The 23,862-nt window shown below is 36.2% G+C and overlaps 5 protein-coding genes across 5 annotated transcripts; 4 read left to right on the top strand and 1 right to left on the bottom strand.

The window, feature by feature from the left end:
• Positions 1-5,689: 5,689 nt before the first annotated feature.
• LOC143530028 (premnaspirodiene oxygenase-like) lies at positions 5,690-7,579 on the top strand. The gene is made up of 2 exons (XM_077025669.1): positions 5,690-6,692; positions 6,822-7,579. The coding sequence occupies exons 1-2, from the start codon at positions 5,814-5,816 to the stop codon at positions 7,434-7,436; spliced, it is 1,494 nt and encodes a 497-aa protein (XP_076881784.1). The 5' UTR covers positions 5,690-5,813; the 3' UTR covers positions 7,437-7,579.
• A 2,696-nt stretch (positions 7,580-10,275) lies between these two features.
• Positions 10,276-12,980, top strand: LOC143530027 (cytochrome P450 CYP71D312-like). Its single transcript, XM_077025668.1, has 3 exons — positions 10,276-11,017; positions 11,949-12,104; positions 12,366-12,980. The coding sequence occupies exons 1-3, from the start codon at positions 10,553-10,555 to the stop codon at positions 12,978-12,980; spliced, it is 1,236 nt and encodes a 411-aa protein (XP_076881783.1). The 5' UTR covers positions 10,276-10,552.
• A 1,183-nt stretch (positions 12,981-14,163) lies between these two features.
• Positions 14,164-14,571, top strand: LOC143530026 (histone H2B.2). The gene has a single exon (XM_077025667.1). The coding sequence runs from the start codon at positions 14,164-14,166 to the stop codon at positions 14,548-14,550; it is 387 nt and encodes a 128-aa protein (XP_076881782.1). The 3' UTR covers positions 14,551-14,571.
• Positions 14,572-16,463: 1,892 nt separating this feature from the next.
• On the top strand, positions 16,464-17,137 carry LOC143530025 (histone H2A-like). The gene is made up of 2 exons (XM_077025666.1): positions 16,464-16,722; positions 16,791-17,137. The coding sequence occupies exons 1-2, from the start codon at positions 16,516-16,518 to the stop codon at positions 17,031-17,033; spliced, it is 450 nt and encodes a 149-aa protein (XP_076881781.1). The 5' UTR covers positions 16,464-16,515; the 3' UTR covers positions 17,034-17,137.
• Positions 17,138-19,507: 2,370 nt separating this feature from the next.
• On the bottom strand, positions 19,508-23,683 carry LOC143530050 (uncharacterized). Its single transcript, XM_077025685.1, has 3 exons — positions 20,968-23,683; positions 20,323-20,393; positions 19,508-20,049 (listed from the first exon to the last, which is right to left on the bottom strand). Exon 1 carries the CDS (start codon positions 23,676-23,678, stop codon positions 20,994-20,996), a length of 2,685 nt encoding a protein of 894 aa, XP_076881800.1. The 5' UTR covers positions 23,679-23,683; the 3' UTR covers positions 19,508-20,049; positions 20,323-20,393; positions 20,968-20,993.
• Positions 23,684-23,862: the final 179 nt, after the last annotated feature.

Genomic DNA, 23,862 nt, shown 5'->3' with positions numbered 1-23,862 from the left:
AAGTATTTATTTGCCTTATTTCAACAGTTTCCATTAACTTATGATAATATCAAAGCAGTTATCTTGGTTAGTCTCTTATTATTATAGATATATATTTTGTGTTTTCTGGATTATATGAGTTGGACCTCTTGGATTTTGATTTTGATAAATTTGAAAATAGCCTTTAGTTCTAGCTGTGAAAAACATTGGAAACTCATTCCCCGTTACAAAGTTGGAGTGTCTTTCCGTGAATAAAAGTAAGTATAAAATTTTTAAGTTACTTTTAACAAATGTGTAAAAATTATAGAGTAACCCGGCCCGACTAACTCAAAACCAGATTAACACGACCCCGGCAAACCCAAATCTTAATGGAGTCAGGTTGCGGTCTAGTTTTTCTTTAAATTAAAAAATTGGAAAAAAACGTCTATCTCAACCCATTAACCCGAGGCCCGTTCGGGTTGACCTGATTAACACTTTAATGGGTAAGCTCGGAAACATGCTGACATATTTAGAGGTTACCTCTTAATCATTCAGGTCTCTTAATGGTTTGCCAAACAACCTCTTATTTAAGCCTATGGTACACGTCTAAGTGTTAATGCGGTTATGTAAATACATGATATGTGTATAGCCAAAACAGATACTTCTTCGGTGATAATTGAATGGACAATGTTCGAACTAATGACAAACCCATGGGTAATGTATAAGCTACAAGTGGAGGATAGGCGCATTCTCAAGGGAAAGAAAAGGTTTACGAGTCGGATATTAAAGAACTTGATTACATAAGACTAGTGATCAAGTAAAGCTTAAGGTTGCACCCTTCTTTTCCGTTGTTACTCTCTAGATGGTGTTGGACGAAGTTTGAGATCGCGGGGTATAACATTCCTGTTAATACAAAACTTATTATCAATTCTTGATCCAGACTATTGGACTGATCCTGATAGCTTCATACCAGAAAGATTTAGCGGGAGTTTAGTCGACTTTAAGGGAACACACTTTGAATATATCCCATTTGGTGCCTGATATAATGCTAAACATATATGTTTCCCGTGTATATTTTATTTAGTATTTAATTAATTTTTGTTCGTTTTAAGTTAAGATTTGTATACTACTAATATTATTATGTTTGTAGGTTTCGGTAGTTATGGTCGAAAAAGGCAAAAAAACGAGTCAAAATAGCCAAAATGAGAAGCCGAACAACGTCGGGAAATGAATCGGAGGGAGAACCGGTCGTGCCGGCCGATCAGACTGCCCCCTATGTATAGCGCCGCGCCGCGTGGCCATGGGGTCAGTAATGTTCGCACGGCGCCTTAACTCAATTTTTCCAGAAAGTTTCCGATTTTGATAAGGTTTTGGGCCAGTTCATTTTAAATACACCATTAACGAATTTGGAGTTTCTTGGAGTATATATTTGCGATTCTTGGAGGTTTTGAATGCAAGGAATCACCCGGTGAAGAGCTTTGCGTTCAAGATCGAAGACTACGAGTTTCATCGCCTTTAATATTTCATTTCTCATATTTTCACCATGATTTCTTTTATCATTGTTTTGTTTTATTTTCATTACATGATGCTAGTTTAAACTTTATAAACTACCTAGGTCGTGATGAACCTTTGTTTGGTTTGATTGTGATCGGGATTATTTTCGTTATGGATTTTATGTTTTAAGTAAATTGTTGAGTTTGATTTAATTGATGCATATGATTACTTGGTTTTATTTGCTTAAGTTTATTGCTCATATTACCCTTGTTGATTGTTTCATAGGATAGGGTTTTGTTAGGTCATTTATTGTGTGTTCTTAACTAGTTTGTGATTGAATTCGAATAAGATCATAGAAATAATAAAACTAATCAAATAAATAAAAGTGAGTTGCTAGCCTAGAAAGCTGTAAGGTGATATCTGTGTTGGTCAGGATTGCTAGATTTAGCTCTTAGTAAGGAGTCCATCTAGGTTTGATTGTCAGCTTAGTCTATTAAGACAACTGAGTCTGCTTAGCTATCTTTGATTTCCGTGTTGTAAGGTAGGATTTCACTATAAAGATACTTAAACATAGATAAATTAAATAACTGTAAGGAAGTTTAATATATAAAACTGGTGTGTCTTAAAACTTGTTAGAAACTCATAAGTGTCTCCTTGAAGGGTCAAAGGTCCTGTTCGGGTTGTCTTTCAAGGGTTTATCTTACGATACCAGTTTCATAACTTAATTTTTCTAGTTAATTGATAGCCATAACTTAGGATAATTCTAGTCTAGGTAGTTACTTTCATCATTTGAATTAATCTAAGTAATTTATTAGTTTGTTAACATTTTAATTAATTAGGGTTTTAAGAGTTTTATAATATAATAATTAATTAGGGTTAAGATAAATCATTATAGTTTATTATTATTAATTAATTAGGGTTTAATTTTAGTTTAATATTATTTAGTTTAAAAACCCTTTTTAGGAATTGAGGTTTTATATTCACCGGCTAGTGTTTGTTTAAGTCAAAGAAAATATTGTGTCGAACTTTTATATGAGTTTGGGTTAATAGCTAGTAAACCTGTGAATACTCCAATTGAGCAAAATCATATTGTTACTAAATTTTGTGAAAAAAATAATACTTTTTTTAGAAAACATTTCATGTTATCAAAAGTTGGTTGGTAAACTAATTTACTTATCTCATACTAGACCAGACATTTCTTACTCTGTTCAATTCTTGAGTCAGTTTATGCATAGTCCTACAAGGGCACACCTAAGACTTGCATTAAGGCTTTTAAGATATCTTAAGAAAGCCCCTGGTCGTGGTGTTATGATAAGTAAAGAGGGTGGTTTTGAACTTAAGGCCTTTGCTGATTCAGATTGGGCGAAGTGCTTAACTGCTTAAGTAGTAAAAGATCTGTTACAGGGTTTTGTGTATTGTTAGGGAACTCTCTTGTTTCATGGAAAAGTAAGAAACAGTTAACTGTTTCACGATCTTCTGCTGAAGCAGAATATAGATCCATGTGTGCTGCTGCTGATGAGGTGGTATGGCTTATAAACTTGTTGGCTGAACTAAAGGTCCGTGTGACTTTGCCGGTTGAAATGTTTTGTGATAACTCAGCCGCTATTTCTATTGCTGCTAATCCGGTTTTTCATGATCGGACCAAGCATTTTGAAGTTGATCTCTTTTATTTGCGAGAAAAAATTGCAGCTGGAACGATTCGTGTTGTTAAAGTAAAATCTGCAACTCAACTTGCAGATGTGTTTACAAAAGGGTTGTTTCCGATGCAACATGACTTTTTGTGTAAAAAGCTTGTAATGTTTGATATGTTTGCACGATGAACTGTGTGTGTGTGTGTGTGGGGGGGGGGGGGGGGGTCTTAAAAGGTAACATTAAATATGTTGAATTTATCTCTTCAGTTCATTTTATATTTTGTAGTTACTAATATTGTTTATTATCTTTGTTTATGTAATATTGTTGCTGAGTGGTCGTCAAACTAAAAGAGCGTTTGGGCTTTGGAAGCTGGATTGCATTTGGGTTGCTAGAAGTTTATGCATGTGTCCAAGATTACAAGTCCAAGTTGAAGTCCAGCCCAGTACACAAAACCTAACAAAACAACTGTTATAGGAAGAGTTGAGTGTGAGACTATGAGAAAGAATCCAGACGATTTATTACTCATATTATTACTTTCTCTCACTAGTTTTATTTCATCTAAAATTTTGGTTTCATCTTTTCGATCTTCAGAATTATTGATAGTCTCTTTGTTATTATTCAAATCATCTTGTTGATGATATCTGGTTTATTTGAGATCTTCATTGCAGGGCCGGCTGGATAGTTATAGGAGCCCAAGCCCTAGCTTGAGGCCTCCATTATTTTTTGGCCCCCATTTTTAAAATAAATAATTATATGTTTTTTTATTTTGAGCATCTGCCTCTTTTATGTTAGATAAATAATAATATTATGGTTATGAAAATAAAAGAAAGCGTGATTAACTGTGTCGGCTACTTCTTTAATTCGGGAAAAATTGCATCTTTCCAAGATCAAGCGTTCCAATCAAATGGGGCTTCATTATATGGTGTATCTTCATTCTTTCATTGCTACTATATTTAGTTCTCTATTCCTTTTTCAATTTTGAGTGTGTTCAATTGCTTTTTTTTTCCAGCAGCAGCTGCTTCATCTCGCTTGTGTTTTGGTCACAATTTTGCATATTTGGTATCACAACTTGCAAATCAGGTGGCTTAGTGGCTGATCTTTGGCTGTTGAGTGTCAACACATAATTCTGGCATTCTTCTAAGTATCGGTTAGTACTTACTACAATCTGATTGCTTTTGATTGCTTTAGTTGATTTGTGGATTGAATTATATTTTAGTCTTTAGATAATAAGAAATTACTTGTATTGTATTCTTGATTTGTCGATTGATAATTGATTTGGCAAATCGAATTCGAAACATTTTAGTTTATTATTGTTAGTCCCAAGTCTGGGTAAAGGAGAAGGTTTATATCAAATCATTTTTAAAAAGGCCCCTACAGTTTAGTAAGGTTTAGGTCTCCGAAAACGTTGAGCCGGCCCTGCTTCATTGTAGTGTGGTTTATATTGTATCGGTTGATTGTGCTTTAATAAGATGAAGATTTCAATCTCTGTTTGTGACATACAAGCTTAGCTAGCACTTTCATTATTGTATTTCGCTATTAAGGTACTAAATGTTATTCGTTTATACGGATTCTTAATATTTTTGTTGTAATTACACCTAAACTACTTTTTGCCATTTTACCTCGTATGTTAATATAAATACGTATTAGATGCTTTAGTTTAACCAAAACGCTCAAAAACAATGTATGCTTTAGTTTAATCAAAACGCCAATGTGGAGTTTTTTGGACCCGTATTGATCCTTGCCTAAATATGCTTGATAGCTAAGGTTCATAATTTTACATAATCCGGTTAAAAAAGTATTACATAAGTTGGAATTACATTACTCCACGACCAATTTCTCCATTCATATAACCAATTCAGCTCTAAATATTCAAAACCAATAAATTCCATTCATTTGGTTATATACATACACCTAAGACTGGATTTGAGCTCAATATGCTCAGTTTTAACACGACTTGACTCGTTTGTTATGACCTTCGAAATAGGTTAGATCACCTAGAAGATGTTGATCAATGACATATAATTGATAAATTGATCGAAAATGGGGGGATTATGTACCTAGAAGAATTGATGAAAAGGTAAAAAAAATTGTTCCCATTTGAAAAGAAAGAGAGTCAAGATGATAAAGACATTAATGGCTATTGAGCAGATCGATTAAAGATTTAGCACATGACAAGGATCCTATCATCACTCCATTTAAAGGTATGCTTAATATATATTAAAATAACATATGTATACTAAATAGATACATCGTGTTTATCTTGATATATTTTGTCTTCTATATAGAACCAACCTGCATACGAAGTCAATTTGATTGATTCGCCAATACTAGAAGTCGGTCACACATTTATAAATGAGTTAAATATTTTTAATATAATTTGTGATGACCGTTGAAATTAATATAATCGAGCTTAGTGAAATTATATATTATACAAAGTTTAAGAAAGCTATTTAATATAAATAAATTTAAGTACTCCAAGCAAAATTTGTCTCTATGGTAACATGGTATCTTCTTCTTGTAGCTTTGGCATCTTTATAGTTTATATATGTAATGTGTGGGGATTCGGTAGGCTTGCAAATTATTAAATTAAATAAATGGAGTATTATTTAAGTACACACACCCACTAAACTTTTAATGGTAAAATAGTCAACGAATCAACCTTCACAATTGCATGTCAACTCTATAAATAAAAGCTTAAAAGTTAAAACCTAGTATTCAATCAAGCAACAATGGATCTTCAGATCCCATTTTCACTCATCATATTCTTCCTCACCTTCTTCTACTTGTTCACCAAATTCAAAAGCTCCGGTGCAAACACCGAAAACCGTCTTCCACAGCCATGGAAGCTGCCTCTAATAGGCCACTTACACCACCTCTCAGGATCACTTCCACACCATGCTCTTGCAAACCTAGCCAAAGCCTTAGGACCCATCTTTCATCTACAACTCGGTGAAATCAACGCCGTCGTTATCTCATCACCCGAGTTAGCCAAACAAGTCATGCAAACCAACGACCTCTTGTTCGCTGACAGACCCAAGCTTCTAAGTGCCGAAATCATTGGATACAACTATACGGATATCGCCTTTGCCCCGTATGGCGAATACTGGAGACAAATGCGTAAAATATGCATCCTGGAGCTTCTAAGTGCCAAGAAGGTTAGATCGTTTGATTCAGTACGTGAGCAGGAGTCATGGAGCCTCGTGGAGTCCATGGTCAACGAAGGTCCGGTGAAGATCAATCTCACCAAGAAGATTTTCACCATGATGAATGTGGTTGCGAGTCGGGTGGCGGTTGGAAGCAGATGCAAGGATCAGGCGACGCTTCTTGAGTTGATTGAACAGGCGGTTTCTTTATCTGGTGGTTTCGATGTGTCTGATTTGTTTCCGTCTTTTAAATTGTTGCATTTGGTCACGGGAATGAGACGAGGGCTAACGAAGATACATAGCAAGATCGATAAGATCTTGGATGGCATAATCTCTGACCATCAAGGACGTGGCGGTGGACAGACCGAGCTAAATGAAGACCTTCTTGATGTTTTGTTGAGGCTCAAAGACGATGGCGGGCTTCAGTTTCCGTTAACTTATGATAACATCAAAGCAGTCATCTTGGTTAGTACTACATTCAGTTGTTATAAGTTTAGCACGATATCGATCTGTTACAGTCATTTTAACCAATAATTTTCAAGCTTAAATGTTAAAGTGGTTTACGTTAATATGACTTTGGCATCCTTAATGCAGGATATGTTTGCAGCCGGTACAGATACTTCTTCGGTGATAAGTGAATGGACAATGTTCGAACTAATGATAAACCCAAGGGTAATGAATAAGCTACAAGCGGAGGTTAGGCATGTTCTCAAGGGTAAGAATAAGGTTTACGAGTCAGATCTAAAAGAACTTGATTACTTAAGACTAGTGATCAAGGAAACCTTAAGATTGCACCCTCCTCTTCCATTGTTACTACCTAGAGAGTGCCGGACGAAGTGCGAGATTGGTGGATATAACATTCCTGTTAATACAAAAGTTATTATCAATTCCTGGAAAGCAGGACGTGATCCAGACTATTGGACCGATCCTGAGAGTTTCATACCTGAAAGATTTAGCGGGAGTTTAGTTGACTTTAAGGGAACACACTTTGAATATCTCCCTTTTGGTGCCGGGAGAAGAATATGTCCGGGGTTCACTATGGGTTTGGCTAATGTAGAGCTTCTACTTACGAGGCTACTCTACCATTTCAATTGGGAGCTCCCGGATGGAGTAAACCCAAAGGATCTTGATAGGAGTGAGACTTTCGGAGCCACTTTGAAACGAAAAGATGACTTGTACTTGATTCCAAGTGTTTTCAACACAAATTAGTCCCCGCCATTTGTGATTTATGTATGTTATTGAAATACTCTGTACCTTAATAAGTTCTTTTAATGTAATAGCAAACTTGTAACACGCAATAAATGAGGGACATGATAAAAGTTGTATCTACTTAAATGACTTGACTTGTAATCATTCATAAAATTTCTCATTTTAGAAGTTGCAGTATGTTTGTGAATATTGGTTTATCGTGTATATATCATCCAATTTCTTTCAGTGGCTCTCGCATCTTTGTGTCTGGGATTAGGTAAGTATCCAAATAATTAATTCATTAGCGTGACTGATTCAACATACTACAATACTAGAAGTCATACACAATTAGAATTGAGTTAAAGTATTTTAATATAATTTGTGACGACCGCAAAAATTAACATAATCGAGTTAAGTAGAATATACCTATACTAATAAAATTAACATAATCGAGTTTTTGGTCTAAATGGATTTCTTTGATTTGAGACTAAATGGTGTCGTTGCAAAGGCCAGTTTTAATCAATGGTATTCTGTAGTCATGATTTCAATTGTAAGGGAGCTTGCGATGAGACCAGTACTTGTCTCATTTTCTCTTCAATTTAGCGGTAGAAGGATTACGTTAAATTTTCGATATATTGGTTGGTGGGGAGTTTTCATTGGGAATGATAAGGTTACCTTGTCACATTTGTTCATGCGGATGATGCTATTATCATGGAAAACCAGTCTTAGATCAATATGTCCAATATTGTTAGAGCTAGCGCTTAATTGTGTTTACTTAACTTCATGCTTGAAGTTAAATATCTAGAAATCAGGCCTTTATGAAGTCCTTGTAGATCTATTTGAATAATTTGGGGATTCTAATGGGGAATAATTTGAGAGGTCTTTAAAGAGTTGGACTCCGATCACTGAAAAACACGAACAAAGATTTAATTTTCAAAATGGAAACAAACTTATGATCCACTAGGGTTAGGTTCACGCTTATGACTCTAATTCTTGGTTCACTTGGGTATATTTCTTAACTGTATTTCGTATGCCAATGAAGATTTAATAGTTTATTGAAACAAACTCGGTCACTTTTTCTGGATAAAAACATGAATCCGATAAAAAAACTTTACCAGTAACTTTGAGGGGGGCGGTGTAAAGGATAGTTATGAACCATAACTTTACCGATAACTCTTCATTAAACATTGTCTAATTAAGTAAGCATTTTGTCGGTATGATGGTCTGGTATTTCTTTCAGTAGCTCTCGCATCTTTGTGTCTGGAATTAGGTAAGCATCAAAATAATTAATTCATTAACGTGACTGATTCTACAATACTAGAAGTTATACACATTTAGAATTGAGTTAAGTATCTTTTAATATAATTTGGGACGAACGTTAAAATTAATACAGTTTAACAAAGCTATTTAATATAAATCTATTTTATAGAAAACTAGTTATTTGAACCGTGTGTCCCGCGGGTTTCGGACATGCATTGTGATAGCAAGTTGAAGCGCTGATAACAACGCATAAGAAAAGACCCGGGTGTTGTGACGTGACTGGAATCGTTAAACCCTAAAAAAATTATACTGCAAGCTTTTGTACATTGCGGATAGGGACGTCCAAACCGCTCGTCGCTTGAACTCGCTCGCGGCTCGCTCGGAAATTGATCGGAAAATGCTCGCTCGTTTTTTCGCTCGATTGTAAACGAGCCGCTCTGCTCGGTTCGGTTTGTAAACGATCCAAGCAACGAGCAAAGGTTTGCTGGTTCGGTTCGGCTCGAACATTTTTAATTTATTCTATATATAATTATATATATATGAACAAATATATAAATAAAAAGACAAAACACATAAATAAAAGCTCACAATTATTTTAACCCCTTCAAATTTTTCCTATTCTGTCAGTTTTATAGTTTTGTTTGTTCACTTCAAGTTTTTATAATGCTATAAGTAATTTGTTTACATGATTATTAATTATATCTCAGTTCAAACTTATTTTTAATAAAAATTTACAATATGTTACACGTTTGTCTAAAAACTACTAATTTTATTTATAAAATATATAATTTACCACCTTCAAACTTGTTTCTTATTGAAAGTTTTAAAGTGAAAAAGAAATAAATAATGCTTGAAATTGCTCGATGTTCGATCGAAAAATGATCAATTCGATTTCGGCTCGTTTCGGCTTTCGCTCGGTTCGAATTTCAGCCGTTCGGTTCGGTTCGATCGTAAACGAGCAAGCTTTCGCTCGGTTCGGCTCGGCTCGGCTCGGCTCGTGAACAGCCCTGATTGCGGAGCATGGTAATCATTGCTAGAGATGAGAATGCCGGGACTTGCGGCTACAGTACAAGTTGGCTCATCTGCTCTACTCATCGTTGGAAAGCCATGAAACCCTACGTCGTTCCACCATGGATTTGTACATTGCCGGATAACCGAAACCGAACTCTTGAAACCCTTTGATGATTGTCTTTCTGGATATGTAAGTGTATGTATATGTGTGAGTGTGAATAAGAATACGGTTTTGTAACTTGTGAGCTTTAAAATAATTCTTTACGTGCCAACAAATTAGAAAGTGTGACAACAAAGAATCCATACGTGGCAATAACACCAACAAACGGTGGATTGAAAGAAAAAATAATACAAAGATCGAACACTTAGGGGGTGTTTGGGATTCCTTATTTTTATCTCCTTATAACTTATAACTTATGATAAGTTAAAAAAAAGTGTTTGGGTTTCCTTATTATGTGAGAGGATTGTTGATAAGTTACATATTTGTAACTTATGACTTCTCCCTAAAAGTTATAAGGAGGTAAAAATAAGGAATCCCAACCACCCCTTAGAATTAAGATACAACAAACGATAAAACCTATAAATGAAGCAACAATGTAGATCTCAAGATCCCAATTTCACTCATCATCTTCTTCCTCACTTGCTTCTACTTATTCACCAAATTCAAAGGCTCCGGTACAAACGCCGAAAACCGTCTTCCACAGCCATGGAAGCTGCCTCTAATAGGCCACTTACACCACCTCTCAGGGTCACTTCCACACCATGCTCTTGCAAACCTAGCCAAAGCCTTAGGACCTATCTTTCATCTACAACTCGGTGAAATCAACGCCGTCGTTATCTCCTCACCCGAGTTAGCCAAGCAAGTCATGCAAACCAACGACCTCTTGTTCGCAGACAGACCCAAGCTTCTCGCTGCCGAAATCATTGGATACAACTACACAAACATCGCCTTCGCCCAGTATGGCGAATACTGGAGGAAAATGCGTAAAATATGCATCTTAGAGCTTCTAAGTGCTAAAAAGGTTAAATCGTTTGAATCGGTACGTGAACAGGAGTCATGGAGCCTCGTGGAGTCCATGGTCAACGAAGGTCCTGTGAAGATCAATCTGACTAAGAAGATTTTCACAATGATGAATGTGGTTGCGTGTCGGGTGGCGGTTGGAAGCAGATGTAAGGATCAGGCGATGCTTCTTGAGTTGATCGAGCAGGCGGCTTCATTAGGTGGTGGTTTCGATGTGTCTGATTTGTTTCCGTCTTTTAAATTGTTGCATTTGGTCACGGGAATGAGACGCTTCTTGAAGAGGTATGCACCCGCCTTAACATCGAGCGGGGTGGGTCAACCCACAAGATATAGACAAGAGGCTTGAAATCAGGATGTCATGAAGACGCAAAGCCAAAACCTATGCGCGTGGCGCATATCACATATGCTCACGCATATCACATATGCTCACGCATCACATCTGCGCGTGGCGCATCTGCGCGTGGCGCATATCACATATGCTCACGCATATCACATATGCTCACGCATATCACATCTGCGCGTGGCGCATCTGCGCGTGGCGCATATCACATATGCTCACGCATATCACATCTGCGCATGAAACATCTGCGCGTGAGAATAAAGAGAAGACCTCGCGCATCCCCAGGATAGGCGCATATCACACATGCACACAATCAACCACGTCCTTATCCAAATCAGGATAAGGACAACCATGATTGTGCTCATCAGACAACCTTCCAGAAGGTATCCTTTAAGGAATAAAGAATATGCTGATGTTGACAGCTGCCAATGAAGGGTGGACAACTCAGCAAAGCCCATGTGCTACCACGTGATTGCACATGGGTCAGGTGAAATACCTTGGTCAGAGAATAATCAATGAAAAAGCACCAGGTGTCCTAAGGACACGTGGCGCGAAGCAATAGGAGGAGGCCAAAAAGGCCCTAATTGGGTCTGAGCCCAATCATTGGAAACCCTAATACTATAAATACCACACCACCTCCACAGTGGGAGGTAAGAAAGAAAATATATTCTGAGCCTTTACTCACTTTTACATTCTTATTATCTTCTCCTACACAATCTTATTCTCACACCGGAGGGTTACCCAAAGAGGACCCCTCTGTCCCTTTCTGAGGGGTAAGTTCACGGTGCTGTTCATTTTGTAGGTGGAAGAACTCATATTCCGGAGAATCATCGGTGATATAACACACTCATACCCGAGGGACGTTGATCGTATACTAGTAAGTCGATCTACGCTTCTTCAGGACCGCATAATCTTCGAACACCAAGAAAGCCGTACCCATGATGGTGGTGGACAGGCCGACCCAAATGAAGACCTTCTTGATGTTTTGTTGAGGCTCAAAGACGATGGCGGGCTTCAGTTTCCGTTAACTTATGATAATATCAAAGCAGTCATCTTGGTTAGTTTCCCGTTATTATAGGTATATATATATATATATATATATATTGATTAAAACTGTCTATCCCGAGCCAATTAACCTGAAACCCGTTCGGGTTGATCTGATTAACACCTTAATGGGTCAGTTTTAGAAACATGCTAACCTATTTCGAGGTTGTCTCTTAATCAGTCATGTCTTTTAATGGTTTAGCATAAGATTGTCAAACAACCTCTTATTTAAGCCTATGGTACATTAAGTGTTAATGTGGTTATGTAAATACAGGATATGCTTATAGCCGGAACAGATACTTCTTCGGTGATAATTGAATGGACAATGTTTGAACTAATGACAAACCCAAGGGTAATGAATACGCTACAAGTGGAGGTTAGGCGCGTTCTCAAGGGTAAGAAAAAGGTTTACGAGTCGGATATTAAAGAACTTAATTACTTAAGACTAGTGATCAAGGAAACCTTAAGGTTGCACCCTCCTTTTCCGTTGTTACTCCCTAGAGAGTGTCGGACGAAGTGTGAGATTGGTGGGTATAACATTCCTGTGAATATAAAAGTTATTATCAATTCCTGGATAGCAGGACGCAATCCAGACTATTGGACCGATCCTGAGAGTTTCATACCTGAAAGATTTAGTGGGAGTTTAGTTGACTTTAAGGGAGCACACTTTGAATATATCCCGTTTGGTGCCGGAAGAAGAATATGTCCGGGATCTACTATGGGGTTGGCTAACGTAGAGCTTTTTCTTACAAGGTTACTCTATCATTTCAAATGGGAGCTCCCAGATGGAGTAAACCCAAATGATCTTGATAGGAGTGAGTCTTTCGGAGCCACTCTAAAACGAAAAGATGACTTGTACTTGGTCCCAAGTGTTTTCAACACAAAGTAGTCACCAACAAGTGTGCTTTATGTATGATATCAAAATACTGTGTACCTTAATAAGACTTTTAATGTAATAGTAAACTTGTAACACACAACAAATGAGGGACATGATAAAAGTTGTATCTATTTAAATGAGTGGTAATCATTCATAAAATTTCTCATTTTTGAGTTGCAGTATGTTTGTGAGTATTGGTTTATCTTGTATATGTCATTCAATAAGTAAGAAAAATTCAAATATACTAGGTAAATACAACATGTTCAAGCTTTACTATGATAAACCATCCCACCCAAAAAACATTAGAGGTGAGCAAAAAGAATGAAATTGAAACAAGCGACACAAACTGATAACCGATGGTTTGGTTTTCTAATAGTCGACTTATATTTAGTATATATGTATTATTGTTATAGGCTTTTATAACGGGATCTTATCTCCAAAATAGAAGATCACGTTGTATCATATATATTTGAGGATGAATGAATGAGAGGGCAACCAATCAAAAATATTGTCTATATTGTCTATCATTCTATCATTTTCTTCCTGCTATAACTCGCTCCAAAATAAAACTAAACCACCAAACTTATTTTGGAATACATGTTTGACAGATTTATAGCACAAATTCATCATTTTGGGTAAAAGTTAAGCGCCCCTATCTAATGATAGTGATTAACGAAAACTTTGGTCTAGAAAATTAGTTAAATTCATTATTTTGGGTTATTTTTTGTTCAGTCTACAAATTTTAATACGAGTTTATAGCTGAAAAGAATTCTATATAACCAAACGAATCAATACAAAAATAAAAAACCAATCGATTTTCCATTTTAGTGTTGATTCGTTTTGAGCCTATACGACATCCACACCCCTATTAAGTTTGAAAGTCTGGTTAAATTATATATATATATATATATATATATATATATATATTTTTCTTTAATAAAATGGCGGTTAAATAATTTTCAAAACAAAAATATGATGTCCATTTCTTTAATAAAATATGATCAACGGGAGACGTTTCCACAACAAATCTCAACCATCCATTTCATGCCACGTCACCGATCCATGTAAGAAGTAAATCATCCAATAAAAACCAATTCACCCCTCATATATAACCACCATACCACAACCTCCTCCAAATTACAAACCCTAGAATCTCCATTTCAATTTCCATTACAATCCTCTCAACAAAAACCGAATGGCACCAAAGGCAGAGAAGAAGCCAGCCGAGAAGAAACCAAAGGCCGGAAAGAAGCTTCCAAAGGAATCTGGTGGCGTTGATAAGAAGAAGAAGAGATCGAAGAAGAGCGTGGAGACGTATAAGATTTATATATTTAAGGTGTTGAAGCAGGTTCATCCGGATATCGGTGTCTCGAGCAAGGCGATGGGGACCATGAACAGTTTTATTAATGATATCTTTGAGAAACTCGCCCAGGAGAGTTCCAGGCTTGCCAGGTATAACAAGAAGCCGACTATCACCTCCCGGGAGATTCAGACCGCTGTTCGGCTCGTGCTTCCTGGTGAATTGGCCAAGCATGCTGTTTCCGAAGGCACGAAAGCGGTTACCAAATTTACCAGCTCTTAGAAAGTTTGTTAGGATGAAATGTTGGTTATGAATTTTAGGTGGAATCAGTTTATTATAATATCAATTATGTTTGTTATTGTTATGATCTAGCGTTGTGATATATTTGGTTCTATAAATTTGTTAATTTGTCACTTGATCTCTTTACTAAGGTTTAGATGGCTAGGTGAAATTAGGCGTGTTTTGGTTTCACGAGACAAGCTGGTTTTTTTTATTAAGGATAAGCATACGGATTGTATTAGAACAAAACAATTTAATTCGTCAATAAGACATCATGAATACCACCACACTGCACATCAATTATTTGATAAAAACAACTATATATTAATATGAACCTCAAAGGAACATTTTTTTTTATAATGGGGCCTCAAAATTTTGGGGCCTAAAGCTAGGGTTTTAGTTTCCTATACTATTGGGCCGACCCTAAGGCCTATCAACTAGGCTTAATTAAACACCATTTAACATATCTTTTGTATTTCAGTATACGACCCGTATACTGAAATCTTGGATTTTATTTTTTCAGATATCATATTCTTTGTATGTAATGTTATACGGTTCATATAGCTTAGATTAACAAAAATACGAATCATCTGAAATGTGTACGAGTCGTATGAAAAATGTAACATCCCAGTTTTTAAATTATTTATTAAAATAATAGTTGGAAAATATTGATTTCAATATCATAGTATATTCCACGTAAGTCATAAGTTGACATATTTATATAATGATTTTATATAAATAATAGTTGTAATGTTTTATAAAAAATAGGAACAACAATAACTTTGGTGTAGTTTGTATGAAAAACTAAACTTAGGTTTGGTACCTGATCATCAAGTGTGAAAGTGTGAGGACTAACTTGCAATATAGCTAATACCTGAAATAAAGTGGAAAACTCCAGCTTATACAAGTAATACCCAAAATCAGAGGGTAGTTGTGGTTGTGTGCATGCAATCGGTGACGGGGATGCACAGATCGAGTGCGAAATTGAAAGTCTTGCAGCCTGAAATCTGAAACCTTATATTCACCTACTTGGGTGGCTTGAAAAACATTTTTATTCAAGTCGCTAGCAATGGTAAATGCATGACTCCTTGGTGGGAGAATTGAGTAACACTCTCCACTTACGGAGAATTGACTCCTTGGTATGTACAGTCCGGTATTTAGAACCCGGTATTTTTGGGTGATTTAATAGAACATCGTATCGCCGATTTTCTAAAGATACCGCTTTAAACCGAAAAACCGGTTTTAAACCCAAGAGATTTTTGATACTTTTTTTGCGACAAATATTTTTTATAAATGACTTAACATGTCATATAAATTTAAACGAGTAAACACAGTAAACGGTTAATCAATCAATTTTGTATCCTTCTAATGCAAGGTGGGTTTATTTACATCTTTTGTAACTTATAATTTTGTATATAAAATACGAACTTCCTACTTGACTCGATCATTGTTTATGTGAGAGTTTTATCAATGTACTAATTTTGGGTTATTTTTTTTAGTTAAAGTTGTATTATATGGAATTACAAGGTAAATTGTTTAACCCGGTACATCCGGTTAAATCAGATACATCATTTTTAAACCAAATTCGGTACGAGTAAAAAACCTATTTTTAAAACATTGCTAACAATGAAAATGTAACCATTTGATAATATTTTAAAAAATTATTATTATTTCACCGTTTAAACCGAAATTTTCAAAGGCGCAAAAGTGGATGAAATTTGAAAACCAAAACGAAAAAAGAACACACTCTTTAGGCGGGAACACGAAATAATTCACTTATCCCAACAAAAACTTAAAATAAATTTAAAAACCAAAGCCGCATTCTGATTGGTCCATTTTCATTCACGCGGATCGTAATCCAACATACCCATTTGCCAATCACTATAAATAAACAACCTCAAACATTGTTTCTTCACAACCATACTTTCCAACAAATTCATTTCTCATATCTACACAATCTTTCAAGAGATGGATACCAGCGGAAAAGCGAAGAAAGGAGCCGGTGGAAGGAAAGGCGGTCCAAGGAAGAAGGCGGTGACCCGCTCAATCAGAGCCGGTCTTCAATTCCCGGTTGGAAGAATCGGCCGGTTTTTGAAGAAAGGACGTTATGCCCAACGTGTGGGTACAGGTGCTCCGGTGTATCTTGCTGCGGTTCTCGAGTATTTAGCGGCTGAGGTAAGTTTGATTTTTCACTTTTTATATTTTTTGAAAAGTGTTAATTTATTATTTTTATTATTATGCAGGTGTTGGAGTTGGCTGGAAATGCGGCTAGGGATAACAAGAAGAATAGAATCATTCCGAGGCATGTTTTGTTGGCGATTAGGAACGATGAGGAGCTTGGAAAACTTTTGGCTGGAGTAACCATTGCTCATGGTGGGGTGCTTCCGAATATTAACCCGGTGCTTTTGCCTAAAAAGACTGCAGCTGCGAAAGAGCCAAAGTCTCCTTCGAAAGTGGCTAAGTCTCCCAAGAAGGCTAAAGTTTAGTTAGATTTGGATCGTTGTAGTATGTTTTAAAATGGATTTGTTCTAGAGAATGAAACCCCTGGTTTCTTTTGTTTGGTTAAAAATGTATGGTGCTTTTTGTTTATGTTTAGTAGTGTTATGATTGAGTATGTAAGGTAGTAGTTTTTGATTTTCATATCCACCGTTAAATCAAAACTAATACATATTACAATTAGTAGCTAAAAAAAGTTATTCAAAAAGCTTGAGGTTCGTGACTTGCTTGATAAAAGCTTGAATAAAACTAGCTAAAAAACTTAATTTGAAACATTTTGAGTTGAGTTGCCTTATTTTTGTAACCAAGCTCGGCTTGACCTAGGCTTGGCTCGATCATGGCTTGGCTTGATTTAAATCTTGTTTAGCTTCAAAATCAAACTAGAGCCTTAGCTGAGATGCCTTGTTCAATTTCAAGCCCGAGCTTGAAATCCCCCTGGCTCAACTCGGGATTGACTCATGAACAGCCCTAGTCACTAACCAGTAACAAATCCAACCACCAACAATTGCCGAATTTAGAATGGGTTTGAGATTTGTAGGTTCAGTTGTACTAGATTTGCCGGATTTCGTAATCAATTGGTGGTTGATTGATCTTCATTGGAGGACCGACGAGAGTTGATAAACACAAACAATAGCGCTGGCGAGCGTTGGCTAGTAGCGACGAGTGACAAGATGAAACGATTAGGATTGCAGGACGAGGCAAAGTCAATAAGTTCATGAGTCGAGCCAGGGTGGTTTCGAGCTCGGGCTTGAAATTAAACGAGGCATCTTAGCTAAAGCTCTAGCTTGATTTTGAAGCTAAATGAGATTTAAATCGAGTCAACGAGCCGAGCCATGATCGATCCGAGCCTAGGTCAAGCCGAGCTTGGTTACAAAAATAAGTTAACTCAACTCAGAATGTTTCAAATTAAGTTTTTTTAGCTAGTTTTATTCGAGCTTTTATCGAGCAAGCCACGAACCTCGAGCTTTTTGAACAGCCTTAGATGTTGGCTACTGGTTGCGTGATAAACGAAGCTTAGGTTTGCATATCATATATAACTAGTATTTTGAACCCGTACATTGTGGCGGGATTGTTCTTTTTTCATTAAAACCCAATATACACACAAATATATACGTAAAAATGAAAACAATGTAAATAAAAGTTTCAAAGATACAAAATTTCAGAGTATCACAAATATAAATGTTTAAAAATGAAGATAATATTTGTAACCCGAACGATGCCTTCATACTTGTGTAACGCCCAATCTTAAAAGACTTGAACATCTCGGCACTCACATTCAAAACTTTACCTATAGTTGCCCCGTTTGTCCGCATGACTCGAACACTTTCATAAATTACCTACACATTATCACTACGAAAGATTAGCCATATCTAAGTGAGGACTCATAATTATATTCAATTGTATGATTAATTAATTATATTCTGTTTGTGATCATCCACTTGACCCGTTTACTTCCAAGCTTCGAAGCACCTAGCTTGATAACATGCCAACTTTTAATACTAGAACACACAAGGCAGATATTCAAATCACCCAACCATTGGTATTCTTCACTTATCGTTCATTTACTCATTTCAAATTTCTTTATGAAAAAATATAGCATGGCATAGTTTAAATACATACAGCTTGGCATGCTAAAAATGCTTACGAACTCTTAATCAATTTAGTTTGCATTAAATATCCCTTTATCATGACAATAGAGTTTTTTGTAATCACGACTAACATTATTAATTATTTACGGAGTATAAAATTATTAAAAACAGACAAAATCATATAACGTATTGATGTGCCAACCGAGGCCTAATTTAAACACAACTTGACAAATTATCCAACCCGTCCATGTAACTAAAAATATTTTTTGGATCTAATATGAAATAAAGGGGTCGAACTGGTCAAACATTTGCTCTTCTAAAAAAAGGAGCGCATGATATTGATAAACAAGGTCGATTCTTATATTACAATAAATCCGAGAACAACCACAGAAAACCTAATACATAAATTCTTGCTTATGCTAAAAGTGTAAAACATAGTAACACACCCTTATAGAACAAATAAACTCTAAACAGGAAACCAAAACAATTTTCTCCTTGTCCTTGTATAATTAAAACGTTACCAAATAAAAGTAAATAATAACAAAAAACATTAGCGAGTAATAAATAAACTAAAAAGAAACTCTTGACCCGAGATCAAACCGAGCTTTGGCTTGTTTAAGGTTTTTCTCAAAAATGTATAAAAGTAACTAAAAACGTATATAAATTAATAAATAAATAATAAACGAGCCAAGCCCGAGCATGAAAAAACAACTCACGAACTGAGCTTGAGAATTAGAAAAAGAGCTTGAAACGAGCGAGCTTGAGCTCGAGCTCTCGTAAGTCAAAACTATCGGAGCTTGGGCTCGGCTTTGTTCGTTTACACCCCAAACAATAAGCAATCATAAACAATGTGAACTAAATGTGGATAAATATTAGCATCAAAACAAATTACGAACTTAAAACATCTAAACAATCATTAATCAGCCTATATAGAAATTTCATTAATCCCCAAATTTAACCAACAAAGTCAAACCTATTTCAAATACCCCAAATTCCCTTTAAAAAACTCATTTGACCAAAATGCAAAAAATTAAGATTCATAATTAAAATGTAGTTTTGATTAGTATTACTAAGAAACAACCCTAATCGAACCAATTAACCATACGTAACGTAAATTAGAACTCACCAGAGTAGATCAACGAGCAGTGGACGATCGAGTCACGGCACGCGAGAGAAGTGGGCAAATTCAATCACCAACGATGGAGACGCCAACGTCGCCCGTGGTTTAGTGAAACGCCGACCAGCGTAACCAAACAACTTGTTCATTTATAACTATCGACCCGATCCACCCAAATTAATATTATGAATTTTTAACATGACCCAAATTGACCCATACGAATGGCTTTGGGTCAGGATTGCCCCCTCTAATGCTGATCAAAGGACTCTCAAAAAGGAGCCACCTATAGAACTGGATGCCCTGTACAGAGAAAAAACAATACAGGTTATACTTTTAAATCATGTATAAATAGCAGAAATAATTAAAACAGTGAAGAATAGCTGTTAGCAAAGAGAAAACAGCATTTGAATAACAATATGACTATTAACCGCAAAACTCAAACCACAATGACAGCCAACCATATACAAATTTAATAATTCTTTGTAAACAAGGAGCTAATAGCTTATAAAGTCCAAAGATTTACAATTTTCATTAAAATTGAATTTTCTAGAAGCATCTGTAAAGCTGACTCACCAAGGGAAGTAACCCAGTCTCCATGATAAACGGCTTCTGTTGGTGTCATCAGACCACCATAAGAAGTTAACCTGCACAAACAAATTTTATGTCTTACAATAAACGCTTCATTCGGTAACTATCTCAATGAATATCAAGCTTCATGAGAGACACATAGGCTTGTAAACGAACCGAACGAACACAAGCGTGGCTTGTTCGTGTTTCGCTTTACGTTAAGAAAATGAATGTGTTCATGTTTGTTTGTGTCCGTTCGTGTTCGTTCTAAACGAACGGTTTATGAACAACGGACTTAAAGGAACACAAACGAACACTAATAAAAAGTGAAGGTGAATATTCAATTTAAAATCTAAAATACCACCATGTTTACAATTACATCTAACATTTTAAAACTAAACAAAGATATCTTCAAACTGATTTTAAATTGGCTTTAAGGATTTTAGAATATCACAATCAGCTTGATTTTAGTAGTAAACAAATTTGAATAATTTTTAAACAAGCGCAAAGGAACGTGCATAAGTGAACAAATTTAAATGAACGATAAAAACATGTGTTCATGTTCATTCGTTTAACTAAATTAACAAAAATGTGTGTTCAAATAAACAAACATAAACGAACTTCATTTGGTTGATTTACATGCCTACTTACATTGATTGTTGAATAAAATAAACGCCCTAAATCACATCAGCTTCATCAGGCTTCAATCCTCTTTTAATCATATCATCACGAAAGTCAGCAGCTTTGGTCAACTCACCAGCAACGCAACAACCATGGATTATAATATTATACGCCACTATATCCGGTTTCAACCCCTTAACAATCATCAAATCCCATAACTTTATCGCTTCTTGTAGCTCACCAATTCTACAATATTCATCAATAACAGTAGAATAACTCACAAGATCCGGTGAGATCCCATTATTATTATTCATCTCAAATAAAACCTTCACAGCTTCTTGAATTCTACCCATTTTGCAAAGACCCCGAATCAAAATATTGTATGTTATAGTGTTTGCAAAACACCCTTCAATCATTACATTGTGAAGAATAACTGCTTTTTCCATATGCCCTAAATTAATAAGGCAATCAAGAAAGCAACCATACGTCATGTGATTTGGAATTATGCGATTAACGAGCATTTCTTTGCATAAAATTTCAGCTTTATCTACAAACCCTAATCTACATAAACAGTTTATAATCACAGTGTATGTCACAACATTCGGTTTGCAACTTTCAGTAATCATAATATCCCAATATCCCATTGCTTTCTCAAGATCTCCTCGTTTACCAAACGCATCGATTAAGTTTGTGTATAAAACATTATCAGGAGTTAATCCTCGTTCGTGCATTTGTTTCAATAAAGATATTATTTTACCAACACCACCTTGCTTAGCGGCTGCGTTTATAAGAACAGAATAACAAACGACATCCATGTCAATCCCGTTTATTTCCATCTCGTTGCAAGCGTTAATTGCGTCATCAAAATGTCCAGCCTGGCAGTAACCTTGCAGGAGAGCACTATAGCACATTTCATTCAACTTATAATGTCGCTTGTTAAGGTTATTTACAAACTCTTTAGCTTCATAAACCTTGTTAATATCACACAGACCCGTAATTAAAGATCTGAAAGTATATGTATTCGGTTTAAAACCCTTTTTCTCCATGTCATCAAGCAATTCAAAGGCTTTGACCAAATTGCCCTCTCGACAATACCCTTCGATCATAACACTGTAAGTTATCTCATTAGGCGTAACATTTTTATCCATCATTTCATGAAACAAATCACTTGCTTGTGACATCATATTTTCATTACAAAAACCAGAAATCAATGAAGTAAACGTATATACGTTTGAAAATATCTTCTTTCCAGTCATTTCATGATAAAGCCTCAATGCCTTATGCACATCTTTGTGTTTGCAGTACCCGTCTATTAAACATGTATATGTTACAACCGTTGGATTAACACCATTGGAAACCATGTCTTCAAAAAGAGATTCTGCTATTGTAAGTTTACCTAACTTACAACATCCATTTATTAAAGCATTATAAGGATAAATAGACGTTTGGATCGATGATTTATTCATTTCACCAAGCAAAACACAAGCAGAATCAAGTTTACCTCTTTTGCATAACGAATCAATAATAATAGAGTAAGTAATATCATTAGGTTTTTTACCTTTAGCACCCATGTTTCTAAAAAGATTATCCGCCTCAACCGTACGCCCCTCTTTGCATAACGAACTAATCAACGCGTTATAAACATACAAACTCAGCACCACTCCAACATGCTTCAAATCCAAGACCAAATCATAAGCATCAATCCCATCTCCATTTCTTCTCAACCCATCAACAACTCCCGAAACAACTGCCTCACTCGGAACAAATCCCAACTCCACCATTTCATTCAAAAGATTCCTACCCGTCTTAAACCGTTGTAACCTACAACACCCCATAACTAAACTACAATACGTCACCACATCCGGTTTCAAACCCTTTAAACCCAACACGTTCTTCACCTCCATTGCGTCCTCCATCTTTTGACCTTTGCAGAGTCCATGAATCAAAACATTATACATCACAACGTTCACCTCATACCCGTTACACTCCAACCATCGTATCATTTCCTTCGCTTTATCATAATCCTTCAACTCACACAAACACCTAATAACCGCACTATGTATATACGCATTACCTCTAATCCCAATCTCAACCATCTCGTTATAAAACCCCAAAACCAAATCGAACCGCCTAATTCGAATCAACCCGTTAAACACATCACTTATGGTTCGAATCTCCGGCAATAAACCTCTCTCCTTCATCAAATTTATTATCAAAAATGAATCCAACACCCGCTTACTTTGCACATACGCGTTAATTAACAAATCAAACCCTAATTTTCTGGAAAAGTTGTAACTAATAAAAGCATTGTGAAAATGTGCAAACACAACACGGGGATCCGACGTTCTAACTAATAAAGTCTGTACCAAGGATGACGCGGGCCACATGAAACTGGACTCCACGAGTGCGTGAACAAGGATGCAAAACGACGTCGTGGAGTGGTTGAAGTTTTTATGAAGGCCTAGGAAATTGAAGAAGCGTAAAGCTAAGCGTGGGTCGTCTAAGGTACGGAGGATGACGTGGTCGACGTGGTGTGGTTGTAAGTTGTTGGAAATGGAAGGGGTGTTGAAGATGGATGTCCAGGTTGGTTGGTTGTGTCGGACGATGGTGGTTAGTGTGGATATGAAGGTTTCGACGTTATTGTTGTCGTGTTTGGTGGGGTGTAATGGAGTGGGTGGTGGAATTGGGTGGGTGAGTGGCCGGAGGGGATGAGGACGGTGGATGGTGAGGTTTCTTCTCATTTGGGGGAAATGTGGAGGCTGAGTGAGTAGGAGAAGTGGACCGAAAATAAGGATGTTTACAAGTGGGGGGAGTTTGGGATTTGGTTATTTTTTCCGAGAGTCAAGTGTCACTTTAATACCTGTAGTTTGGCCAACTATACAACTTTAGTATCTAAACTTTATTTTGTGCAACTAGCTACCCCAG

Source organism: Bidens hawaiensis, unplaced genomic scaffold, assembly GCF_021521415.1.
Source record: "Bidens hawaiensis isolate Kalapana, Puna unplaced genomic scaffold, B.hawaiensis_p1.1 tig00008819_1, whole genome shotgun sequence".
NCBI classification, from domain to species: Eukaryota; Viridiplantae; Streptophyta; class Magnoliopsida; order Asterales; family Asteraceae; genus Bidens; species Bidens hawaiensis.
Note: the sequence above shows the minus strand (reverse complement) of the source record. Positions and strands in the feature narration are given on the sequence as shown.

Excerpts from the sequence above, each read along its gene's own strand:
- LOC143530028 (XM_077025669.1), top strand. The coding sequence starts at position 5,814 with ATGGATCTTCAGATCCCATTTTCACTCATCATATTCTTCCTCACCTTC. Across the intron at positions 6,693-6,821 it reads ACATCAAAGCAGTCATCTTG|GATATGTTTGCAGCCGGTAC; the intron begins GTTAGTACTACA and ends TCCTTAATGCAG.
- LOC143530050 (XM_077025685.1), bottom strand. The coding sequence starts at position 23,678 with ATGAGAAGAAACCTCACCATCCACCGTCCTCATCCCCTCCGGCCACTC.
- LOC143530027 (XM_077025668.1), top strand. The coding sequence starts at position 10,553 with ATGCAAACCAACGACCTCTTGTTCGCAGACAGACCCAAGCTTCTCGCT. Across the intron at positions 11,018-11,948 it reads CCGCCTTAACATCGAGCGGG|GACCGCATAATCTTCGAACA; the intron begins GTGGGTCAACCC and ends ACGCTTCTTCAG. Across the intron at positions 12,105-12,365 it reads ATATCAAAGCAGTCATCTTG|GATATGCTTATAGCCGGAAC; the intron begins GTTAGTTTCCCG and ends ATGTAAATACAG.
- LOC143530025 (XM_077025666.1), top strand. The coding sequence starts at position 16,516 with ATGGATACCAGCGGAAAAGCGAAGAAAGGAGCCGGTGGAAGGAAAGGC. Across the intron at positions 16,723-16,790 it reads TCGAGTATTTAGCGGCTGAG|GTGTTGGAGTTGGCTGGAAA; the intron begins GTAAGTTTGATT and ends ATTATTATGCAG.
- LOC143530026 (XM_077025667.1), top strand. The coding sequence starts at position 14,164 with ATGGCACCAAAGGCAGAGAAGAAGCCAGCCGAGAAGAAACCAAAGGCC.